Genomic DNA, 25,611 nt, shown 5'->3' with positions numbered 1-25,611 from the left:
CTTCCTCATTACATAGCACATTACCACAATATCCCTCACTTCTCTGTTTTTTACACTTTCAGAATGAATAAAACCACTTATCATGTCTCATCCTTTAGGAAAACGGGAAACTTCACTGCTGCCTATGTGGGTTATCAAACAGGTGAGCCATAGGAAATAAAAGTTTTTTGCAATGCGTGTTACACAGGTTGCCTTGAAATAAAAGTGTCTGTTAAATGTGAGGCGGATCTATGCTAAAACAGGAATATTTCATCCTTTATACAGGAGTGTGTGATCAAATCTACATTACATAAGGACAGTCCACACATATAATACACTATATAATAAGATGACAAATAAAAGACAATAACTTTTAAGGTATTTATTATATGCACAAAAGTTATTGATAATACTTTACAAAAGAAAAACAACAAAAACCTATTTGCATTAAATACAGGTGACTCGCTCCTGGGAGAGAAAGATGAAATGAATACTTTCTTGCTCTCCTACTCCATTTTTAAAATTCACCCCATTTGATTTCATTTTCTCACTTTGTCTGTTTAGCCTCACTTTTAAATCTTTCAAGTCACAATACTATCAATAATCAGTTTAGTGTAATACATTGTAGTTGCCTCCAAATACTGACATATCCAAACAACTCATCAATCATTATACAAATATGTCCCGTAAATGTATTGTACTTGGGATAATAGTGGTACAATAGAAACCCCTTTCCATGTTTTATTCTGTATAATCATCTTTTTTCTCTCTCTCCCTCTTTCCAGTCCTTTCATCCTCTGCCTCAGGCACCGTAAACACTCTCATTACTGTATGTCATGTACAGGAAAAGGTCTTCCTCATGGTGCTCCTAAAACAGGAACAGAATCATTACATTTAAATCAAAATTGCCAATATCTAAAGGCAGATGTAGGAAAATATGTACAAAATCTGTGTCACTCTATTTTGAATCCATAAAAGAGGCTTGTATGCATCTTTTAAACTTTCCTAGCAAAAGCAGATCTTAAATGTGGGTGAGGAAGTTCCAAAAGTTTTAAGATCCTTTTCTTTACCCATTTACATACTTATTTTACATATGCTGTTCATCAAACTGATTACAGTAATGCACAGATTGCTTTTTTTTATTCAAGCACATTTTCACTTGGTTTTGGTATTATTAAAAAAATATTTATAATGATGACTGTCATGTGTTTTAAATTTAAATAAAAACTTTATTAATATAAAAAGGGCTAATAAATAGTATACCGTATTTGTGTTATGTGTGTCTCTGGCGTTAGTCCAAGCTCAATACAAGAAAATCTCATTTTCAAAACACGAATCAAAATCAAGTAAAATTTTAAGTTCCAAAAATCAAAAGAGAAAATAAATACATTTAAAACATGTGTGAACCACACACACAACTACTCTCAACACTGTTAATGATGAAGATAAAGGGTGCTTGAGTTACCTCATACACTGCAGACAGGGGGGAACTGGATGGAGGAAGGGAATTTTTTACGAAAAAGAAGAGCGCTTCTTCCGGCCTCATAGCCACTCTCTGTCTGATCAGAAAGCAGAGCTGGCCGACTGGGGGAAAAAAGGAGGGAGAGTGTAAGGTCAAAAACTCCGACCAAAATTTTGTAATCTGCTAACGGTTTCGTTTCTTCATCAAGCGGAATGCAGAATTGAGGAAGTTAACCGTCAGAGTTAAGAAAGTAAGGAATACGCTTTTGTTTAGATTTACATGTCTGTAACATTACCACATTATCACAATGAAGTCATGGCCTGAACTGCTTTCTCTTGTAAAATTTAAATTAACAATAGGGAAAGGACACTGTAAAGAATTTCCTACATTTCTATATTCAACCAGAGGTTACTATTACTATTCCTTTGATAATAAAACAATGTGTTGTTTATTTGTTTACTGCCTACTATTATTTTGTTGTATCCAGTCTCTATCATCACATTTAATGCAAACAGGGCTCAACATAAGGGGGCCAGTGTGAGAGTTGCTGGGGCCAGTAAACAGTATTGCCAGTGCTTTGCCCTCAGTCACTAAAATATATGCCTGTGGCTGTTTGTTTGTATGTATATGACACTGAAATCTTTTTTTGGTGGGGCCAGTAAAAAATTTGGCAGGGCAAGTGAAAACCTGAACAACTGGGCCAGTATTAAAATGATTTGTGTTGAGGCCTGACAAAGTTTTGCTAAAATATCCTTTCTTTCCTTTTCCATGCTATAGACTACAACATGCAGTAAACACGATCAAAGAACTGTATTGCTTCACCTTTGAGAAGTGTTTATGGAACTGAAAGTGAAGAAAATAACTTGTGTGAATAAAAACGGCTTCCGATTCCCAACCATAATCCTCAATATAACGTGGTGGAATAGAGGAGCATGTGTGTAATGTGATTTGTCACCTGTAAGGTCCGAGGGAACAAGGAATTTCTTTTTGTCGAGATCAGGAGCTCGGGACCGTGCAGCTCTTTCCACAATAATCTACATAGAGACAAAACTTTAGGTCAATATCTTTTAAATAAAAAAGCATTTTTTGGTAATATATTAGTAATGGTTCCTAAATATTAAAGTGTGTCATTACTAGAGCATTGATTCCCAGAACCCAATAATGTATTTAGCTGAAATATAATAGGCTACAGTAGGTTCTATTGTTGTTTCCCATCATGAGACTGACCGGAATTTTATCTGGATGTTTGGCACGTACTCTCTCCCCCTCCGCTCTCCTGACCTCCAGTGGAACACTTCGCTGATATTGGCTAGACATCTAAGAAACAAACACAATGTTATCAACATTATACAAAAACAAAACACACACTTCACAGACTGTGTGATTTTTTTATTGCAAAATGATCCAGAATCTATATCCGGTGGCTGGTTTTAGGCCTTGTGATCTTAGATTTTGTTTTTACTGTATGTCCACCTAACAATTTATTGGGGCCACTTGTGCATTCAACAGTCATTACATACAAGCCTATTCGAACGGAAACGTTTACCGTGTGAAACACTTATGATCAAGATGATTCAGCTGAGGATTATTTGCATTAATTATGACTTCTAGTTCTGCAAAACCACACCAGAAAATGTAATACAGTAACGTTATTTCCCTATTTAAGCCCATGATGACTGATATCACATGTACCACTGAGTATATTTCTGGACATGCAAAATTCAATAGTGTCAATATGGAAAATATAAATTCGTAACCATAGTACATATCTATTTTTGCAATCACAGTGGCTTACAGTTAATGTAGGGCCTCAACAAACTTAAACAGACTTTAAAATAAAAACAAGGATTAAAATAAGCTAAACCAACTAAAAAAAATCTAAATATTTTTAAGTGTTTCTGCAGTTTTATTAACGAATATACATATTTCTAGTTGTGCCAAGCGCTAGATTTTTATATTGGGTAGAAATGAGAGGAGAAGCTTTAAAAAAGCGGTCGTGGACAGTCATGAGGAGAGGCCTTCAGAAAGTTTAAAAACAGACTGACGAGTTGCCACAGACAGTGCAGCAATGCGAAAACTTGACTGCTCTGGGCAATCTAACTTTATTTTCACACGCTCTGCTTTTAGGCTTTTAATAGTAAACACATGAAACTGTTGTTATTAGAAGGTACTTGATAATGTCAGATGATAACTGTACTCACAACAACAATTGTTGACGTCGTCAGGCCGCGAGCACACGTGATATGATCTGCTATTCAAGCTAATAAAAAAGTTAACTTACAGCGGGTTACGGATGTATTAATATAGGTTACACGCGACTCAAGAAACTAGCCTTTAATGGTCCGCTATCGCGGAGTCAACTTATTACCTTATTATTGTGGTAAACAAACAAAAAAATACCTTTAAATCGGCAGATTCCGCGATAATTATTGCCTATCTTCTCTCCTTAGACAATTATTAGATGCTCCTATCAGCACATAAATAACGTGGATCCCCAAAAAGTAATAATTGTATATTTTACATATCCGTCTACGTTGAAGAAATCGACTGGACCATTTCTCCCACTAAAACAACAACAAAAAATGTACCGCCTTCTTCTAGAGATTGGCCAATCATATATGTAAAAATAGACTGACACCCCTTCTAACCAATTAGAAGAGAAAAAAGGCGGAAACATAATGTGTTGACGGTACCACTATTGGTAGGGGGCACCGTCGCTCTTAAGTCATCTGGGTTACCGAAACCAATCAAAATAAAGAAAAAACAGGCCAATGAGGACAGAGTTATGTACTGTATCTGTGTTACGTGTCTATCGTGTTTATGGCAAAGCAAAAAAAGCCAGCCAGGACAGATCAGACAGACACAATAATTTCCCCCCCCCCCCCCCTTTTTATAGGCGTATCCGAGCCATCATAGTGACATTATGCACAAACAGCATAAAGGTCTTCTTAATAAAAAGCACAGTCAGGGACTAGACAATATTAATATAAAAGTGACAAATTTACTTTAAAACTCTACATAAATTATAGTGAATGTTTATTTAGCAGGCAAGCAAAAATAATAAGTAAAAATCTCTATTCTTTTTTATCAATGTTGCATATGCTTTTATCTTAATGAAAATAAGTATACATTTTCATGGCATTAAAGGTATGTACCCTGGGAATCGAACCCACAACATTTGCAATGCTAACACAATCCCACGAGGAGTCCTTCAAACAGGGTTTGTCTAGTCACTGATAAAAAGTTGCCATGTATTACTTTTATATTATTATGCAGATTCAATACACACTATGCCTGTATGTGATTCATATAAATTCATCCTGATGACTTTATTATGTTAGAAATGTCTAATTTGGTATATGATTTAGGCTGGTCAGAATATTCTCTCGTCCAATGAGAATGCGACTGTATTTCCGGTCTAACTTTCGGCAGCCATTTTGTTTGAGGTGTTGACATTAGACCGCTGAGCTTGGCGAAGTAGGTGACACGGGTTTCATTGTTTCCTAATATCAACTCGAACTTGGTTTGTTTAAGGTTATTCGGTAAAAAACCACCATCTCGTGGATACGCCAAAAGCGATTTTCTACATATATTGCGATTTTTTCCTTTATAGGGTTTACGTATACATTTTAAGGGAGCTATTTCGTTAGCTCTCTTGGCAAAATGGCGGCGAACACAGCGCAGCAAGCACCGACACCGAGCTGGTAAGAGTCCTTCATTTACAAGAATATCTAAGAACCATTATAACCACACTTGTAACATAGATTAACATTTTGTACTGTCACTCTTAACGAATGTTAAACAGAATGAACGGGTATAAGAACGAGGTGAACGGGGATAAATATTCAGTGGACTTTAGCGAACTTCCGAATAAGCAGGGAATTTTTATCGTCGGTTTTATAATCACAAATTAAAGCCAAATCATTACAATATTGAAAGATGTTGACAACTACTTTACCAGTCTAGTGATTAAATTTGTTTCAGCGTTTGGTCTGCTTGTTACAGGCCCACCCAAGCCACATTTACTGTTAAGTCAGTGCAAATGGTGATCACACCAACATTTGAATATAAATGATGCAATCTTTGCATGGTTAGTGTAACAATTTTGACCAGGTCATGTGCAAATTTGTAAATGTTGAGCATTATTATCATCAGTTGGCTGGCATAGCCAGAACAGCCTTGAAATGTTATCTACAGATGAAGAATCAGCAGCTTGTGTGGCATGTCCAAAAATGTACTAGAGGTTTGTAAGTCTCATATATCCACAGGCCATATGGAGCGAATGCAAGTGGGGATAACCCAGCCCATGAGAACCCAGAATGGGAGAAGGCCCGACAGGCTCTGGCCTCTATCACTAAAAGTCAGAATGCGGCAAAGACTGCACAAACTAATCAGCCCAACCAACAGGTAAATATGTAGATGTTGTATTATGTGTTATTGGAAAATTAGTGTATTTTTAAGTCATCACCTGTACTTTTTTTACCATGGGTGATTGATTTTTGGTCTTTTATTTTCTTAGGCCGGGCAGTATCCGACAACAGTTACAGACTCTTCTGCAATGCAGCAGCAGTACTATCAACAGTGGTATCAGAGCCAGCAACAGTATGCTGGTTATCCATATCCCTATAACTACTACTATCCTATGCCACCGGTAATTTTACATATACTTTTTTTATATGCATGCAGCATATATGTAGATCATAGTCTGTTATCCCATGCATGCAGCATATATGTAGATCATAGTCTGTTATCCCATGCATACTTTAAAGTGAATGCTTGGGTCATAAATGGGAGGGTGTGGTATGTTGTATATTGTAAATGTATGCTTTTTCTTTACAGTATGGAGGAGCATATCCTCCCGGACAGTATGGCGTTCCAGGGACTTACCAGACACCCACTACACCCACTGGAGCTGTAAGAAGTTGTTTGTCGTTGTAGCGTACAGCTGGAAATGATTTTAAACCTGTATAGTCTGATATTTACGCATTCACTTTCTTACACTCCCTTTCTCTCTTTTAGCCCTCTTCCATGCCTGTAATGGAAGATCAGTCCTCCAGTTATTCCTCCCAACCTAAGCCCCCTACTCCATCAACTCCTCAGCCTCCCTCCCAAAGCCCGACATCCTCTGACCCTCCCCCTCCTCCACCATCCATACCTCCCCCACCCAATGGTCAGTACACTCCAACTCCTTCCCAGACCCCCTACAGTCCTAATGGAGCAATGCCATACAGTCCAACTGATTCGAACACGATGCGAAGCTACAGTCAAGCGCAGGTTCGGCCCTCTTACCAGGGTTACCAATCTTCAGGATTTCAGCCTTCTCAGCAGCAGGGTCAAGGTCAAGGGGCATACGGAGGTGCAGGCAGGATGGATGCCAACAAAAAACAAAACCTTCCCAATATGAACATGGGTGGCCAGCAGTTGTGGCAGCGCATGAAACGTATGTGGTTCGGTGTTATTTGAACGTTTCTTTATTATGTGCGAAATCTTACTGTATGGTTTTTTGGTTGTTTTGCAGAGGCTCCTGGAACAGGTGCTGTCAAATTTAATATATCCAAACGTCCATATGTTATGGCCAATCAAACCTTTGCTTCAGGTGAGCAGTCCCCTGTACAGGCTTTGCCCAACGTGTCCACCACTGCAACAGCTGGATCTGCGGTTGCAACATCTACCGTTACGACAGCAACGGCCCAGGCTCGGTAAGAGAACTGGGCAGTATCTAGAATTAAGAGTTGTACTTACTAAAGCATGCTTGTTTTTCCATCCACATTATTGGAGTAATGGTAATCTTTCAGATTACATTTACAGGGATGAAAACAGATTTTTTTGTACTTGTAGACCTCAGGACTGGCCACAGGCCATGAAAGAGTATGTGCAGCGCTGCTTTACAGCCTGTGAATCTGAAGAAGATAAGGATCGTACAGAAAAAGTGCTGAAAGACCTTTTGCAGTCCAGGCTACAGGATGGCTCTGCTTACACTATTGACTGGACTAAAGAACCTCTCCCAGAGTAAGTTGCATCTTTAAAATGCAACGTCTACCTGATATTTCTTTTTGATACATGCATTAGGGTTTATTATAGGTTCTGTCTCTCTCCAAACACTGCACTAATTAAATACTTTTTTTTTCTGATTAGTCTAAAGCCGAAGCTGTCTCGCTGGGAAGCAGTTCCCCAACGCTCTCAGGAGAATGCTGTCGGGAGAGGTGGAGCCACTCGAGGCAGGGGCGGGCCCAGGCTGGGTAATTATAGAAATGTATTCTCTCAAAGAAGCCCCTCTTCCAGCTCATCCCGATCCTCATCACGATCACCCTCCCCTCACAGCCGAAACAGAGACAGGAGTCGTCATCACAGGTAATGCACAAAGTTTAATATAAAGGCTTTAAAGGATGGTTCACCAGAGGTGTAAATTCTGTCTAAATGCAAAAGATGTTAAAGAGAAATTTTGCAGTTTATATTGTTTTCACATGCTGTTAGGTGTGGGGTTATCAGAAATATTAATACGCCACATAAAAATAGATCAAAGTTTGGTTGTCAACTTCTAAAAGGTTTAGCAAGAAGATTTTAGTAAATTTAACTGGTGATTTTTTTTTTCCTTCAACAGTGACTCTGGCTCTCAGTCAGATAACAGCATGTCAAATGATGCTCGATTCCTACTGACCCGACGGCAACAAAAGGGTGGCCGAGGCCGTGGGGCAGAAAGAGGTCGAGGGGGAGAGAGAGGCAGAGGAAGAGGCAAAGCAAATAGAGGGCGGAGGTTAGAAATCATCACTGATTGTGTAACAAGAGTAAATTCCAAATAACTTAAAGGGGACATATCTGACTTTTTTCATGTTTAAGTGCTTTAATTGGGTCCTCAGTGCTTCTATCAACCTAGAAAAGGTGAAAAAGATCAACCCAGTAACTTAGTTTTAGGAAACCATTCTCTGCGAACGTGAAAAAACAGGTCATTGAAATGTGGCTCCCCCTGTGATGACAGAAGGGGATAAAACCGCCCCTTAATCTGCACTATCCAGTCACTGCACTGCCATTTAGTTAAGAGATCAGCTTATCTGCATTTTAAAGGACACACCTAAAAATGCCACATTTTTGCTCCCACTTACAAAGTGGCAATTTCATCATGTTTAATAAATTATCTATATGATATTTTGAGCTAGAACATCATATACATACTCTGGGGCAGAGTTGGGTATAACGCGTTACTGTGTAACGCATTACTGTACTCTAATTACTTTTCCTGATAACGCAGTAACGTAACGCTTTACATTTTAAATGTATGTAATTTGATTACAGTTACCAATGACAACAAAATTACGTTACTAGCGTTACAAATTAAGTGCTGAAAAATTAATTAAAATGTATTTTAAAATGACGTTTTGCCATTGCACGGCAACGTCTGTTAACGAGCATGCGCGCAGCGTCAGTTAACGAGCATATGCTTACTCACTCGTCTGAGACGCAAGCAAATGGAAACTATGTGAGCGGTGGTTGATACTTCAAGTGGAATACAGACAATACATGTCCAAAACCTTGGCATTTCAGAGTGGGCTTTGCGCGATGACATCTGGTCTGCTGGAAGCGGTCGTACAGGTGTGTTTTTAAATCACTAATGTACAATAAGGTTTTATTTGTTAACATTATTTAACTATGTTATTTTATCATGAGCTCAATGCGTGCACTGCATTAAGTAATCATATGTTTATTTAAACAATTACCAAAACAACTTTTAATTGTTATATTTAACGAACTAACATGAATATTAACATTCTTTAACTTGACCAAAAAGCCCTCGCGAATGCGACGACGTGTTAAAACTCTAGTTTCTGTCTCCGCGACCGCGAATGAATGTAGATAGTGTAGCATTCAAGAGAAATGCACAGACACTCGTTTAACAAAACTCCTGGCTTTATTTTAACAGAGCACCCATAGGCCGATGCTCACGCACATCCAGTCGCGCGCCCGCGCCAGAGCGTGCACAACATCATAGCCCAAAACAAAAACCCCCTCCCCTCATTGCACTAACCAATCACATTTCAGGGAATACATGGTAAAGAGAACAGAAACTCAGCGTTAACCCTTACAGAACAGAGTTGTAATAAACATCCAAGAACATCAGATAGATAGATAGATAGATAGATAGATAGATAGATAGATAGATAGATGTTAATGAATGTAGAATGTTAAATGTTAAACATCTGTAACTTATTATAAAAGCTACAAATATTTCTGGACTATATATTCACTATATGACCAGTAATTTTAGGAGGGGGCAAAATCACACCAAAAATAGCTTTAAGCATTCAAATATGCACTGTAATCATTACTGTTTTCAAATGTTACAAGAAACATTTTCACATTAACACTGCCTTTGGGTTTATTCGTCCTTGTTTCAGACAGTTTCACTTTGTAGTTTTTTACATTTGATGTTGTCAAAGTAACTTAAAAGTAAAGTAATTAGTAATTAGATTACTTTTTGCATGTAGTAATCAGTAATGTAATCAAATTACAATTTTAAAGTAGTAATTAGTAATTTGTAGTGGATTACTTTTTTTGAGTAACTTACCCAACACTGCTCTGGGGACACCAAGGTTTATTTGACATCTTTTAATAAAGTCTTGTGAAATGTCCCCTTTAAATATTACCAAATGTATTTAGGCTTTAGGTTTATATCACTTGGTTTTAAGTTATAACTCCAATGATTGTCTTGTCAAGTTAAAATCTTTGGCTTTTTTATCTTTTAGGAATATGGAAGAGGCAGGCAGTGGTATTGGTAAGAAGCGCAAAGGTGGTAACGCTGGTCTTGACTTTCACGACCCAAATCGAGAAGCCAAGAAGCAAAGCCGGGCTGCACGCTTCCACACTAAACTGCGCACTGAGCCTCTGGTATTAAACATTAATGTATTCGACGGGACCCAGGAAGGGCTCAGTTGGGATGATTGCCCCATTGTTGGCACCTGCCAGGACATCACCAAAAATTACCTGCGTCTTACCTGCGCCCCTGACCCTTCAACTGTTAGGCCTGTTCCTGTGAGTGGTCCCATGTTACTTATCTTTAAGATCTGATTATTGGCCACATCTTTCAGTAAATACAGACCTATTTAGATATACATTTTGCTTTGAATGATTTTTCTCTTGTTTTTCAGGTATTGCGAAAGTCTCTTGTTGCGGTTAAAGCTCATTGGAAAACCAGTCAAGATTATTTGTATGCATGTGAACAAATGAAATCAATACGCCAGGACCTTACTGTGAGTAATGTATCTGTCACCTACCTGCTTCTGTTTCTTTTTGTCTTCTCTTACGTTGAATCTTGTTTTTAGGTTCAAGGTGTGCGTACCGAGTTCACAGTGGAGGTGTATGAGACGCATGCTCGTATCGCTCTTGAAAAGGTATGTAGGCTTTTTTGCTGTCAGTGAACTCTAAAGCTGTTTTTAGATGTGCACCCTTTTTATTTGACCTTAACCTTGATTCATTGATTCATTTGTCATACCAGGGCGATCACGAAGAATTCAACCAGTGCCAAACCCAGCTGAAGGCTCTGTATAAAGACTGTCCTTCGGACAACGTAGGAGAATTCACAGCTTACAGAATTATCTACTACATCTTCACTAAGAACTCTGGAGGTATGCATACAGTTATTTAAAGAGCAGTTCAACTATTGGCATATTGTGCCTCCTCATCTTAACATTCTCATGTTTCTTTTTTTTTTGTAGACCTGACAACAGAACTTGTGTACCTGACCCCTGAGCTTCGCGCTGACCCGTGTGTAGCCCACGCTCTCGAGCTCCGTACGGCTTGGGCACTTGGAAACTTCCACCGGTTCTTTAAATTATATCGGCAAGCTCCACGTATGGCCGCTTACCTTATAGACAAGTTTGTGGAGCGTGAAAGGATGCAGGCTTTGAGGGCCATTATTAAAACGTAAGTGTACGGAGGTACACTGGTATGCTTTGTGCTGGGTGTAATTTCTAAAATCTAAAGATTTTTTTTCTTTGTTGCAGGTTCAGGCCCTCTGTGCCGGTGGAGCATGTGCAGTCCAGCTTGGGCTTTCCAGATTTAGACTCATGTTTAGCATTTCTAACAGGGCTTGGGGTTACATTCACCCCCTCTGACCCTAGCAAAATAGATTGTAAAGTCAGCTCAACATGTTTGTCCACCTCCTAGTATGGGGAAAATGGGGAGGGCCATTATCACCTAAAGAATTACAGTACAAAGCTTATAAAGACAGACTTTAGGGACCATACATTCACAATCAGATACACCCACAGTTTACAGCTGACTAGTTTAGTAAGGGGAATTCTGATTTTGTTTTTTAACTCTTGTAGAGTCATGGACTTTCTGACAGATGGACAGTTAATAGATCTGTGATCCACTTAAGATACACTCACTTAGGTGCCATTTTAAAACCCACTATATCCTTCTCACCCAGCCCATTAGTATTTACTAGTCACCAGTGATTTCATTGGCTAGTTTATTCCTTTAAACAACTTAACACGGCAAACACAGCAAAGATCTGTTGGGGTCACCTGAGCAGTTAGAATAAGACCGGTTCAGGCAGCTGGAGGTTCTCCCACATCATAGACCTCAAAACATTTTTAACCTAACAGTGTTGTGTGTTCATGTTTCTCTCCTCTCAAGCAAACAGCCAGAAAGCTCAAGACAAGAAAACAAGGTTACGGAAGAAGATTTAAGTGTAAAGTGAGGCGTTTACACTTGCCATCTCATCCAGTCTGTAAAGTCGAAATCGCTGTGTAAGATGCAAGATGTCTGAACCAAAACAACCAAAAGGTTCACCCTGTCATGTTTGATGAACTTTTCAAGTGAGCTTTGCGGCATACCTGTGATTTAGGAAGAAGAGGATGGTTTGTATCTTTCCCCTTGCCTAAGATGTCTTCAGTAAGTCAATGGAGGTGATCTGTTAGTCTTACATCTTAAGATTTGGACTGAGATATCACAAGAACCCACTGAGAAATTCAAATTGGCATTGTATTCCATCAGCATTCAAGTCAACCTGAAATCTAATCGACCAAAGATCCTTTCTCGATCTTTCCTCAACACCCAAGGAGTGCAGCTCGATGCAATGGCTGCAGCGTTTCAGTGACTCACAAATTTTAACCCCACCCGTGCTGTAATCTGAATAAGGCCAGATGTTTTAAAGTCCAGGTCTAACAGCGATAAGTTTGACCACCAGCAGCGATCCACCAGAAGGCCGAGTCCCCTCACGCATCACTCAACATAGATGGTCCTGTGTTCATCATGCATTAAGCCTGACCGGGTCCTGAAGGAAAATCAAGAGCAGTTTCGTAGCAAAATGGCTGATGTGTCTTCTCCAGATGGTGATGTCAACTAGTTACCTAAATCTTGTGTGGCAAGTCTATCCCGCAGGTGTTTGGAAATGCATGGGTTTGTATGGCTGTGTCTCCTTGTGCGATGTCCACATGAAAGATTAATGCGTGTGTGTGGCCGGTAAGAAGGACTTTCTTTGCAAAATCATCATCTTTTCTGCTGAGGTGTGAAAGTAAATCAAATTTTTCAGTAGGCGACAGGTTGGGATCTATCAAATGTCATTTTGTAATAAGCATCATCAGCAAAATTGAAGTATTAGTGACACCAATCACCTGTACTAGGACTCCTTTTACATGCATTACTGTGCAGCAGTAAGTCAGAGATTTACTCTTATAGCAATTTCACAAAGTGAAAGCTGGATAATCTATTGCTCTAAGATCTGTAATGGACTTGATATTTGTGGCTTTGCAGTCGTCATGCAGATATAAACTCGTCTAAGAGCTTTTTAGCATTTTCGATGGGAAATTCAACATTTATTTAATGACCAACCAGCATAGATCGGGCTTAAGTGGTTTCAGAAGGTGGTTTGCTTGGAGCCATTAAAATCAGAATACATCCCTGACCCTCATTGGTGAATGGTGTACATATGTTGAATGTAAATAATGTACATACTGAAGATTTATTTTCCTTTATAGTACTTTGGTTTCATTTTTGTTTGTACCATGGTAAGTTTGTATTTGATCCATATAGAAATTTTGATGGCAGTTTTAAAGTTAATAATTTCTAGTCTTGCGGAGCGTACTCATTGGTTTGCAGTTTGGTGTGAATAAGTGATTATTATAAAATGCTATTTCATGTCCAGGGAAGCCCGACATTTCACAATTAATTTTCCATGTTATATGAAGAAGCTAAGCATTTTGTGAATTTGGAATATGCCAAATCTTTCTCTTGTTGATCATTACTAAATAGCCCTTGGGAGCGATTCTTCTTTCTGTTTGACTTATTTTAAGTCTTTTTTTTTTTTGTTCACTTCCTCTGTCTACCTGTAACTTATCCATTCTTTGTTCATCAGTGTTTCTTTTATGAATAATCCCCCAGATTTCTTGCTGTCATGATGTCTTTAACCCTAATTAGTTTGTGAAAAGAGACCCAACAAGAAAAAGATTTGGTTTAGGCACAAGTGAGGGCACTGATATTTGTTTTGCTGCTGCAGGCCTGATGACATTGATGCTTGGGAAACAATTCAGCTTTTATTGAGTATTCCTGGTTCTCTTTGTTTTGAGTATGTTATAGCTTCATTTCATTTGGACACTTGTAATTGCAAATTAACTAATTGTAATGATATTTCTTGTTGACTTGAAATGACATTGCACTCTGTTTTCTCCTCCTTACCTTATATTTCAACCCCTCCCACCCCCAGTCCTCCCTCTCTCTCTCTCTTCCTGCACTCCCTCAGTACCAGATTCTCTTTCTCTTCTTGCAGTCCTGCAAAATTGGAGCAAAGCGAGAGATGAACAGATGAGAGCAAAACCTTTCCAGAGACATACTGGAAAATGGGCATTGAGACATCCAGACATCAGCTTTATTGAGATTCTTTATTATGCTTGTCTGATGCTTCTGTCACATTGAGGAGAGCTTGGTGATTTCAATTTGCAATATTTCCCTTTTGATTTGTTTTTTTTTTACACTAAACTAAGCCCTATTTGAATGAAAGAACAAACAAACACTTGCATAATGTCAGTTTCTGTTTAAGTTAACATTTAGTATAAGGTTTTGTAGCTATATGTTTGGGTATGTCTTGTGTCCATTCTTATTAACATTGCTGGTTTTATTAGATTTTTTTTTACTGCTTAATCATTTATTTTGTTTTATTTTTTGCTTTTGTTTATTTTGTGTTGGCTTTCAGTTTTTTTCTTGTGTACACTGAATGGGTTTCTGAATTTGTATGATGCTGTAGAATGGCATGCTAGACATACCCGGACATACATTTTTAAGTTTTGTGAACTCAAAATGAAGTCATACCAAAAGTTGATTTAGCATTCATGGTATAAAAGCAGTTTAGTGAAATCCTCAAAGCTCTCAAAGTTATCAGTTTTTATTGAGAATTAAATGTTGACATTTTGCCCATATTGCATGTTAGTTGAATTTTGGTTTTTAAAGCTGTATTGCTCTCTCAAACAATGTTAATCTGAAATCCTCTTTTTTTTTTTTTCATGAAGTGTGTATTTAACTATTCTGATATTGCAGTTGTGTAATTTTTTTTACAGCAGTTATTACCCACAGTACCATCAGTCTCCTCAAATATTGCTTGTTCTCTCCTTACACCCGTAATTTATTTAACCTTTTCCTGCATCAACTCTTTGCTTCTCCGCTTATATTTTTGCTTCTTGTATTTAGATTTGCCTCGGTGTGTATATCGTGTTCTCTCTCACGAGTAATTTTGTTAATTGACTCTGCTTCGTTTCATAAATCTTTTTCCTGTCATCTTTCTTTTCCCTTTCTAAATGTGTCTCCTCTATCTCCCCGTTTCTTTCTCTTCGTGTCATGTTGTATATTGCGATGTTGTGGTTGTAGATTGGTTATATGTGCTCAGTGCTTGGCAGTAAGTATTTCCACAGGAATGTGCTTGTTATCATTTCTTTTACAGCTCACCACTGAAAGCCCTAAAATCATATACATTGGAGTTTATGAATTTACTGCCTTTTGTAAATATTAATTTGTACATAATGTACCTACTGATCTTGAGGAAAAATAAAGTTAAAATCTAAATAGTGTGTGGATTTACTTGTATATCAGTAAGTGAGATTTGGTCAACTTTTACTATCAATCTGATGTTTGTATGTTTCTGGCATGGTTTTGTAAGACCGTAGTATAATGATGAAAAAATTAGGTGCCCATATAGAATTATGTCCATTGAAGTTGTAATAAACAAAGTTGTAACATTGCTATGTACTACTTTAAAACATTTTATTTGACATAAACTTGCTTAAGTAAGCTTATATTTACCATAATTTATATTTGTGAATATTTAAAGATAGTTTATGCATTTACAGTAAATATTTAGTGTATGAAGCACTAGTTACCAAAAATTTTGACCGTAGCTTCCCAGAAATGAACTGTAGATTATTTTGTCTGTGAAATTTTACTTAATATGTTAAAGCAACATCAAAGAGCTTTTTTTACCTTAAAATAACGTTTCCAAAAAAGTTTCAGTCGTTCATCCACTCGAAACAGTGTTGACGACACTTTCACATTCGATTTGCAGCCCTCTATCGGCCAAAACCGCACTAAAGAAGTTTCCAACCGTCGGGTCACGGTCCAGTTCGAGTGAAAACTACAAAAACTTGCTTTACGGCAGACCTACAATCCAATCAGAGCCAGCTTTGCTGCAGTAGGCTAAATTATTTACGACATTGGTAATGGACAATTCCGCTTCCAACCTGTAGGGAAAGCAAATAGCAAAAAACTCTTTAGTGTTGCTATAAAGCGATTTTTAGCGGCATCTAGGGGTGAGATTGTGAATTGCAATTACTGGCTCGTGCAAACGGTCGAACACACAGCCTTGCAAAGTATAGTTTATTTGACTCATACGTACACAGATTACCCCTCACTTTTAAAATGCATAGAGAAGCTATGGTAGCCGCTACAGCACAAAAATGTCATCGTACTGTAGAAACATTGTGCCACAAATTGGCGCCTTCCATGTAAGGGGACCTAGGCTTTAAAAATTGCTCATTCTAAGTTAATAAAAACAATACACTACATTTGTTAAGTCTTTATACATTACTGATAGGATATTTACTGTATGTATATTGCAGTTTTGTCAAGAGACACAATGTACCATAAAAATATATTTTAAAGCTTCATGGTAACTGAACAAAAAAGTCAAAGTAGGCCTCCTCCGCTATAACATTTATTTGAATATTTTTGCCTTATCCTTTATGCATAATGGTAAAATACAAACAATAAGTGCCTCCTTCAGGACAGGCCATTTAGAGATTACATAAAACTCTTTCAGGGACCAGAAAACAGTGGGATAACCACATTTATGGAAAGTAGTTTCACTTGAATTAAAAAGACACTTAGGTTGACTGACTTTAGATTGTTTATGCTGTACACACATATATGTTGGTAAACATTTTTCAAGTAAAGGCATGGTTCATACATGTCTGTAGTCCACTACACGTGTGTGGAATATTAGTAGTACACTTGATTGCACATCTTTATGTGGAATAGAACCTTTAAGTGTGTTATCTTTGTCAATCTGTCCCTTTAGTATAACAATGCAAAAATATAACAACAGACAACAAATTCACAATAACACTTTTTAAAGAAAAAAGGGTTGGAGACCAGACCAAAGCCACGAAGTTTACATTGATGATGTTTAGTTCTTTATGCTTTTGCGTTAATAATGTCAATGAACTCAGGTTTCAGGGAAGCACCGCCCACCAGGAAGCCATCCAAATCTTTCTGAGATGCAAGTTCTTTGCAGGTTCCACCAGTGACAGACCCTGAAACAGTAAACAAAGTCCAGTTTGAGTTAAAGAGGTATAAAATATATGTTCTTTTATTTATAAAATACCGCCACACATCACATACCTCTGTTTTCTGACTATATTTGGGAATAATTTTGGATGTAGTCGTCATTAAATCTTTTAAACAGTCAAACAAACCTGTTGCTTAAAACTTTAATAGCACAGCTTCACTCGTGCTTATAGTGATAAAGTACACTCGCATTGTGTTGGAATGTGTAGCTGGCCATGAAATTGTCTCACTCGTAGCAATGAAGAGGGATGTTCAAATGTGTATACCCATAATGCCTTTGTGTGTTACAGTTACATTAATATATGTTTGCTGGTCACCATGAGTGAGGTACCTATATTAAAAGTAGAGTAATAAGACCATTTCATAAACTGATTACGAGCCTCTCTAAGTGTTTGTTTTGGAGGATTTCTATATAAAGAATATCAAGCCTTTTGGGTATAGAGAGATTTTTGATAATTGTTAGGGGTATTGTTGGATTTTATAGTTAAAACAAAAATAGATTTCTGTAATGTCATAAATATTCATGTTCAAATGTGTTATAGGCATGTACGTGGTCAGATTTGCATACCCATAATGCCATTGACATGCTTTCCTACAATTGGCTCTGCTGTTCTTTCAGTCACCATGAGGGGGACACCCACTGAATTGTTCAATCTTATCAATTAATATAATCAAATATTTGCTTTTCTGGGCTGCAACAAGGTTGAATAGAGGTAGAAATAAAATATTATTGTCCAGGAACAATTTAGGTTGTGTAAGTTAGTGTGGTCACATTTGCATACACATATTAACACCTTTCACTTTATAGCGTAATGGTTGGTTGTTTCAGTCACCCTAAATGAGATACCAACTGGAAATCATAGGACACTCTCACTTAACTACAGCTAGTTGGAAATTTGCTCTTTTAGTATTTGTCCAGTAGGTTTCCTTTAAAAGGAAACCCCTTTTAATTGTCAAATGAAAGATTTAATTCAAAGTTTTGATTTGATGTTCCTAAAGCAGATATCTGAAGGCACTATTGGTGTTATTTTTTCTTATTTCTCAGATTTTCATGAAATTTAAGTAGGTATGATCTACTAATGTTTAACCCCAATATAAACAGCACTTTGATCTCATAGATTTTCTGTAAAATTGGCACAAAATGCATCCCATAAATGTTCTGGGGTTGTCCTTCAATGAGGTCTAAAATTGCCGTAACATTTACAAAACGCTTTCTGTGTAAACAAAAGGCAGAAACTATGCAATAAGAGGCACGCCGTAGTGACGCACTTCATCGCAATAAATTATCATTCAGCTCTTTGACACAAGAGATTAAATGCAAATTAACCTGTGAATCCTTTGTAGCTTATCCCAAGATACATTGGGCACAGGTGACAACATTAAAGTTTCCGCCCTCTAAAGGATCCAGCCTCTAAACTGGGACCCACCTAATGTGGATTGTATGAGTAGACGTGTTTAAATCTGCACACCCATATAGCAGTGACATGTTTATATAATCGGTAGTATCTGCTGTCACCCTGAATAAGATTCCCATGTAAAAAAAAGAGACAACATTCATTACCCAACAGATTATTAGAAATTTACTCTTTAGTATTTGTCCAGCAGGTTTCCTTTAAAAGGAAACCCACTTTTTGGTTTAAAAATAAGATTTTACTCAAGGAAGTATGGATTTATTATATCACTCAATATAGTTTAATGTTTATTTGCTATTCTGTGTTAAATTAACCTGTTTTTAATATATTTAAGTGTTGAGTAGAGGTAGAGCCAAAATATTTGATTCCAGGGACAATTTGGGTTGTGCAAGTTGGTGTTTTTACATTTGAAGAGCTCAGATGCAAACCCTCTGACATGTTTTCATGTAATGAGCATTTTATTTCAGAGTCTTAATGGATTCTGCCAACTAAGCAATACTTTTTAATGGCCTGAGGCTGGGATTTAAAGCAAAAGTATATACATTATCTCATTTTTGTCAAAGGTGGTGTTTAGTAGCTTTTGCATCTGAGCTTCTTATTTGCATACCCATAATGCCTTTCACTTATAGTATAATGGTTGATTGTTTTAGTCACCTTGAATGAGATAGCCAATGGAAATTATAGGACATCTTCACTAAACAACAGATGGTTGGAAATTTGCTCTTTTAGTATTTGTCTAGTAGGTTTCCTTTAAAGGGAAGCCCTCTTATGATGGTTGAAATGAGAGAATTGTTAGAACTTTGAATTTGAAGCAGATGTTTTTTATTATTGAGGAGATGGTCTTCTCAATAAGTTAAAAGGTATTAAAGCATACAAGTTTTGATAGTCGTGGTACCTTTTATAGTTTAAAGCAAGTATATTAGACTGTTGAGAAGTTCAAATGTACGTGAAAAAAAACAATGCCCAATGTATGTTTCTGGTTTGTTAAACAAAATATTAACTGGTTTCAATATTTTAAAAACTGAATAGAAGTAGACCTAAATATTTTGTCCAAGCACAATTTGGGTTGTGTAAGTAGTTATGTTGATATTTGCATAGCCACAATGCCTTTCATTTTATAGTATAATGGTTGATTGTTTTAGTCACCCTGACTGAGATACCCACTGAAAATCATAGGACACCCTCACTTAACAACAGCCTGACAGAAATTCACTCTTTTAGTATTTGTCAAGTAGGTTTCCTTTAAAAGGAAACCCTTCCAATGTTGTGAAAATCAGATATTTAGATTGAAATTATGTATCTAAAACAATTTAATAACATGCGTTGTTAAATGTTTCTGCCTACAAGTAGTATGGCTAGCAGGAGTTAGTGATGGGAGAAACGAAGCTTTTCGAAGCTTCGAATCAATTGAACCAATTGCTTCGAAAATTGATTCAGTTTTTCGAAGCAGTTCGAAACAGCACACACGCTGGCGACCCCTGCTGGTCAAAATAGTGTAAAGCAGATATGGCCAAACATTTTAGACTTTTTTTTACAAAAAATAGCAAGATTTTTATTAAAATAAGTTTAAATTTTTTTTTAACTTAATTAAGACATAGTTAAAAGTGTATTATGTGTTTTTTTGTTTTATTTAGGGCAAACAAATCATTAAAACTAACTACCCTTTTAATTATGGACATTTTTGTCATTAAATCTGTCTATAAACAATAAATAGACAATTGGCAGTGTAATTAGTCAGAAGGATAAATGTTTTGTGAACTTTTATAATAAAACTGACCCGAGTTCACCGAAACATATTAGACACTGGTCATGTGAGCAACTCCCCCTAGTGGTGAATCGTCGGATTTTCGAAACGTTTCGAAACAGTTATGACGTAATGAAGCCTCGTTTGCTAAAATCACGTGACTTGGGCCAGTTTGAAACACGCTCCGAACCACTGATTCGAAACAAAAGATTCGTAAATGTTTCGAAGCCTCATGAAGCAGTGCTTTGAAAACGACCATCACTAGATGGGAGAAACGAAGCTTAGAACCAATTGTTTCGTAATTTGATTCAGTTTTTCGAAGCGTTTGAAACACCATACACGCTGGCGACACCTGCTGGTCAAAATAGTGTAAAAGCAGCAATATATGTCCAAATATTTTACACTTTTTACAAAATAATAGCAAGATTGTTCTAAAAATATGTTTAAGAAAAATAAAGTATTTAATTTAATTAAGACATAATTAAACGTGTATTCTGTGTTTTTAGTTTTATTTAAAACAAACACATCATTAAAACGAAATCTTTTTAATTCTGCACATTTTTGTCATTAAATCTGTCTATGAACAAAAAGTAGACAAAATGGTAGTGTTATTAGTCAGAAGGATGAATGTTTTATGAACTTTTATCATAAAACTTACCCGAGTTCACCTACACTGGTCATTAGTGATCAACTTCCCCTAGTGGTGAATCGTCGGATTTTTAAAACATTTCGAAACGGTTATTACATAATGAAGCCTTGTTTGCTATAATCATGTGACTTTGGCCATTTTGAACAAGCTCCGAACCAATGATTCGAAACAAAAGATTCGTAAATGTTTTGAAGTCTCGTGAAGTGTGCTTCAAAGTCGCTCATCAATATCTTTAAGTGTTAAGTAGAGGTAGAGCCAAAATATTTTAGTCCAGGGACAATTTGGGTTGTGCAAGTAGGTGTTTTTACATTTGAAGAGCTCAGATGCAAAAGCCTTCAAGTGCTTCTGACATGTTTTCATGTAATGAGCATTTTATTTCAGAGTCTTAATGGATTCTGCCAACAAAGCAATATTTCTGAATGCCCGAGGCTGGGATTTAAAGCAAAAGTATATACATGTCAAGAAAATACGTATCATGATCTCATTTTTGTCGAAGGTGGTGTTTAGTAGCTTTTGCATCTGAGCTCCTTATGCATATCCATAATGCCTTTCACTTATAGTACAATGGTTGATTGTTTCAGTCACCCTGAATGAGATAGCCAATGGAAATTATAGGAGACCCTCACTTATCAACCAGTGATTGGAAATTTGCTCTTTAAGTATTTGTCTAGTAGGTTTCCTTTAAAGGGAAACCCTCTTATGATGGTCAAAATGAAAGAATTTTATAAAACTGTAAGCAGACCTTTCAAGCAAATATTTTCATTATTGAGAAGATGGTCTTATAAACTTTGATACATAGCACTTCAATCCCAGAAAGTTACTGAGTCTTTTGTGGGGATATTAAAGCATACAAGTTTGGATAGTTGTGGTACCTTTAATAGTTTTAAAGCAAGTATTTTAGACTGTTGAGGAGAAGTCCAAATTTACATGTTTCATGAAATAAAAAAATAAAAACAACGCTTAATGTATGTTTCTGGTTTTGTTAAACAATATATTAACCTGTTTTCAATATTTTAAAAACTGAATAGAAGTAGACCTAAAATATTTTGTCTAAGCACAATTTGAGTTGTGTAAGTTGTTATGTTTCCATCTGCATACACACAATGCCTTTCATTTTATAGTATAATGGTTGATTATTTTAGTCACCCTGATTGAGATACCTACTAAAAATCATAGGACACCCTCACTTGACAACAGCCTGACAGAAATTCACTCTTTTAGTATTTGTCAAGCAGGTTTTCTTTAAAAGAAAACCCCCTTAAAATTGGTAAAACTAGAAAAGCATATCTTTGGGATATATCTAAAACCATTTAATAGCATGCTTTATTAAATGTGTTCATCCACAATCAGCATGGCTAGTAGGAGTATTGGCTGCACTTTAAAAATGTACCCATGAAGCTGTCATCAGTGATGTTCCTATACAGTGTAAGCTTTAAGAAATGTGTGTATTGACATCTTAAAACCTCACTATTTTAGTATTTGTCTGAAAGGTTATTTTTTAAGGAACCCATTATGCATGGTGCATAAAAAAGATTGACAGTAAATGATGAGTGATTACTGACCTCCATAGATGATCCTGACAGAGTTGGCAACAGCCTCTGAAACATTGGTCTTCACCCACTGCCGAAGCTTCTCGTGCACCTCCTGAGCCTAGAAATTAGTAGAAAAGGGATTTACCTCCACTGTACATGACGAGTGAAAATTTTTATGAATCCTCTGGGAAGTTATAATCTAAATGTTTGTGCTGAAACCTTTACCTGTTGGGGTGATGCAGTTTTTCCAGTGCCGATGGCCCAAACCGGCTCATAGGCAAGAACCACTTTGCTCCAGTCTTTAACATTATCTAAAAGAAATAAAGATACAGACTTTAAATAAACAATCTTTAAAAATCACAAATCATTTAAATTCAATTAAATACTTAATACACTTAATCAAAAGATACCTGCGATGAACTTGGTCTGCTCAAAAACAACTTTCTCAGTGATTCCAGCCTCCCTCTCATCCAGCTTCTCACCGATGCAGGCAATCACACCCAAACCATTCTCAAGAGCATGAGCCACCTTCTGACCAATCAGCTGTCAGGAACAACAAACATTAGCAAAAAGTGGCAACAATATTAAGATATTGCCAAAGTTGGTATTAGTGATAATAGTGATGAAGTATTATTAAGACACTTTTATGTATTGTGTTTAAGGCATGATTAGTAGTAAAGAAAGGTTGATAGCTTAGTGGAGTGTGATTTGCATACAAAAGTGTTTCTATTGTTTATGCAAGAGTGGGTAACCATCACTGTGGTGCCCACTGAAAGTAAATAGAGCAGTACACAAATCAAACACTTAATTGGAAATTTGCTCTTTTAGTATTTGTCCAGTAGGTTTCCTTTAAAAGGAAGCCCCTCTTCTGTTTGTTGCAAAGAAAGTTTTAAAGCAATGCTGAGTTGTATTTTAATAAGGTGCATATGAAATTATGTGGTTAACCATGTGATGCTGCAGTGTGCATACATATATACAAGGAGACAAAATGTAAAAATCTTATGGATCTGCAATACCAGGACTGTATATTAAATGATTTATTTCCTGTAAGTATCTACTTCACAAATATTTGATTAGTGTATCTACTAGTATTTGATTCATATAGCGTTAAGGCTGACATAACTTAATGTGGACTCTAGAGGGCACTAAAACACAAATTCAGGAATTTTAGTGTAACATTTTCATTGATGACACACCAGACTGCCATAATACACTTAAATCGAATGCATAAGGCAATGAGATACCTCATCACTCTCTCCAAACACATGGCGTCTCTCAGAGTGTCCCAGAATCACCCATTTTACTCCACAGTCCTTGATCATCGCAGGGCTAAAAGAAAAAACGGATTAAATGTGAGATAAATATTGTGACACTGAATATTTTATCTTCATGGATGAAGTGTCTTTGGGATTTTTGCCTTATACCTGATCTCTCCAGTGAAGGCACCCTTTGCCACCTTGTAGCAGTTCTGTGCGGCTACGTCAATCTTGGGGTCCAGCTTGGACCTGGCAAAGTCAAGGTAGATGGTTGGGGCACCACACACAACCTCTGCAAAAAAAGAAAAAAAGATGAGTACAGCTATCACTTAGAAAATTACCCATTTTAATCTCTCTCAAAATTGTTCAAAAAAACTGTTGAAAGCAATGTTGAATACTAAATTGAATATGAATGGTTTTACATTTAAAGGCTGATCTTTATGGGGAATTTATATGAGGTGGCATTTATACTGTAAAATAATCTTGGGTCAGACTAAATTAAACACGGTTCGCCACTCTAGTGTAAAGGTCACTCATCTTTGGCAACTGGATCCTGTTCACAAAGGTCAAAGTGTGCAATAGAAAAGGTTACTGATGTGACTGCATACTACAGAGGCCATGGTTACTTATAAACTATAACGCACGTATGAGATGTCTGTAGTGTACAGTCTTATACATGAGCTGTTTACTGTATGCTTCGTGTTTCAGTCCGTGAATAAAACTATCAATGAAAGAGGCGGGGTACAAACGGTACGACTTTACCGATTCAAAGTCCATTTTTGTTTTTTACAAATCGACCTGGAATCTGAAAATAATTTTTGTTTTCCCTCGTTGCGCATAAAATCATCACCGCAGTCACGCTGACATTTGACAGGGCCTGACATGCACGCGGACTCGAGGAGGCTACGTGCTGCAAATCACACACCCATTTGAAGCTTTAACCCTTCAATCACGACGTACGATTTACATCATTCACAAAACATGACAACGACATCAAAGCTGGTCTGTAAGGTTATAATAAGCAGGTGGTCCTTTTTGCACTTTTAATTTATAACAAGACATCAGTTTAAATTTTAGGATGCAAGTTGGATACTGAAGTGATTGAGTATTTGTCACTTCAATCAAAATAGCTAGCATCTGAAAAGAGCATTATTCTTTACAGCTAAGTTATTATATAACTACATCCGGTTACGAGGGCATTCGACGAGTAAGCTAGATGTTCAATCGTGAACGGGCATTGACTATCTGTCAAAAGTCCTTCTAATAAACTAATGTCATCTCAGGGTCAATGCAGCTAACGTTACCCCAAAAGGCCTGGGTTTGCAGTGCTAGTGAAGAGCAAACAGTATGATATACGCACCGGTGTCTGGGTTCAGTTTGGCGCTATTCAATGTTTTGGCGAGCTCTTCGATGCTCTTTTTGTCGCCGTTCATTTTCCAGTTTCCACCGACGAAAAACTTCCTGCCAGTCATGATTGCAGAAGTCCTGACTTGATTACTGACTGTAACAGCAGAGGGTATCGTTCAGTTGAAGAGACAGCGAGGAAGAGATGCTAGGTTTGAGTTTATATAGACGTGGGTTGAGAAACTCCGCCCCGGTAGCTGTCATTGGCTGTGAAGAGCACGCCCGCAGACGTAAACGGCGTGTGATCATGATAGTGAAGTTCATATTCAGTGATTTATTTGCATGATTGCTCCAAGGAATAATGTACGTATTGTTTTTTTTTTTTGCATTATTGTTGAAAATGGTTGG

At 37.1% G+C, this 25,611-nt stretch overlaps 3 protein-coding genes and 7 non-coding genes across 11 annotated transcripts; 8 read left to right on the top strand and 2 right to left on the bottom strand.

Moving 5' to 3' along the window:
• Nucleotides 1-346: 346 nt before the first annotated feature.
• On the bottom strand, nucleotides 347-4,025 carry LOC135727836 (gamma-aminobutyric acid receptor-associated protein-like 1). The gene is made up of 5 exons (XM_065245885.2): nucleotides 3,842-4,025; nucleotides 2,669-2,758; nucleotides 2,397-2,475; nucleotides 1,445-1,563; nucleotides 347-847 (listed from the first exon to the last, which is right to left on the bottom strand). The coding sequence occupies exons 2-5, from the start codon at nucleotides 2,756-2,758 to the stop codon at nucleotides 782-784; spliced, it is 354 nt and encodes a 117-aa protein (XP_065101957.1). The 5' UTR covers nucleotides 3,842-4,025; the 3' UTR covers nucleotides 347-781.
• Nucleotides 4,026-4,877: 852 nt separating this feature from the next.
• On the top strand, nucleotides 4,878-15,490 carry leng8 (leukocyte receptor cluster (LRC) member 8). 2 transcript variants are annotated; one of them, XM_065261174.2, is made up of 16 exons: nucleotides 4,878-4,918; nucleotides 5,055-5,145; nucleotides 5,710-5,848; nucleotides 5,961-6,092; nucleotides 6,281-6,355; nucleotides 6,461-6,881; nucleotides 6,960-7,140; nucleotides 7,280-7,450; nucleotides 7,577-7,792; nucleotides 8,043-8,195; nucleotides 10,180-10,465; nucleotides 10,582-10,683; nucleotides 10,756-10,824; nucleotides 10,929-11,058; nucleotides 11,149-11,356; nucleotides 11,437-15,490. In XM_065261174.2, exons 2-16 carry the CDS (start codon nucleotides 5,105-5,107, stop codon nucleotides 11,597-11,599), a joined length of 2,487 nt encoding a protein of 828 aa, XP_065117246.1. In that variant the 5' UTR covers nucleotides 4,878-4,918; nucleotides 5,055-5,104; the 3' UTR covers nucleotides 11,600-15,490. The 2 variants fall into 2 exon arrangements, with proteins under 2 accessions (XP_065117246.1, XP_065117245.1); XM_065261173.1 differs by having other exon boundaries at nucleotides 4,883-5,145.
• Nucleotides 15,491-16,621: 1,131 nt separating this feature from the next.
• Nucleotides 16,622-25,411, bottom strand: tpi1b (triosephosphate isomerase 1b). Its single transcript, XM_065245878.2, has 7 exons — nucleotides 25,220-25,411; nucleotides 24,028-24,151; nucleotides 23,848-23,932; nucleotides 23,014-23,146; nucleotides 22,829-22,914; nucleotides 22,634-22,721; nucleotides 16,622-17,232 (listed from the first exon to the last, which is right to left on the bottom strand). The coding sequence occupies exons 1-7, from the start codon at nucleotides 25,329-25,331 to the stop codon at nucleotides 17,114-17,116; spliced, it is 747 nt and encodes a 248-aa protein (XP_065101950.1). The 5' UTR covers nucleotides 25,332-25,411; the 3' UTR covers nucleotides 16,622-17,113.
• On the top strand, nucleotides 18,158-18,211 carry LOC135743602 (U7 small nuclear RNA). The gene has a single exon (XR_010530549.1). It is a non-coding gene; the product is annotated as a U7 small nuclear RNA (small nuclear RNA).
• LOC135743606 (U7 small nuclear RNA) lies at nucleotides 18,840-18,894 on the top strand. Its single transcript, XR_010530553.1, has one exon. It is a non-coding gene; the product is annotated as a U7 small nuclear RNA (small nuclear RNA).
• On the top strand, nucleotides 19,391-19,444 carry LOC135743599 (U7 small nuclear RNA). Its single transcript, XR_010530546.1, has one exon. It is a non-coding gene; the product is annotated as a U7 small nuclear RNA (small nuclear RNA).
• Nucleotides 19,881-19,936, top strand: LOC135743605 (U7 small nuclear RNA). Its single transcript, XR_010530552.1, has one exon. It is a non-coding gene; the product is annotated as a U7 small nuclear RNA (small nuclear RNA).
• LOC135743601 (U7 small nuclear RNA) lies at nucleotides 21,715-21,768 on the top strand. The gene has a single exon (XR_010530548.1). It is a non-coding gene; the product is annotated as a U7 small nuclear RNA (small nuclear RNA).
• LOC135743604 (U7 small nuclear RNA) lies at nucleotides 22,274-22,329 on the top strand. The gene has a single exon (XR_010530551.1). It is a non-coding gene; the product is annotated as a U7 small nuclear RNA (small nuclear RNA).
• Nucleotides 23,415-23,468, top strand: LOC135743600 (U7 small nuclear RNA). Its single transcript, XR_010530547.1, has one exon. It is a non-coding gene; the product is annotated as a U7 small nuclear RNA (small nuclear RNA).
• Nucleotides 25,412-25,611: the final 200 nt, after the last annotated feature.

The sequence above is a fragment of the Paramisgurnus dabryanus genome, chromosome 13 (assembly GCF_030506205.2).
Source record: "Paramisgurnus dabryanus chromosome 13, PD_genome_1.1, whole genome shotgun sequence".
NCBI lineage: Eukaryota > Metazoa > Chordata > Actinopteri > Cypriniformes > Cobitidae > Paramisgurnus > Paramisgurnus dabryanus.
Note: the sequence above shows the minus strand (reverse complement) of the source record. Positions and strands in the feature narration are given on the sequence as shown.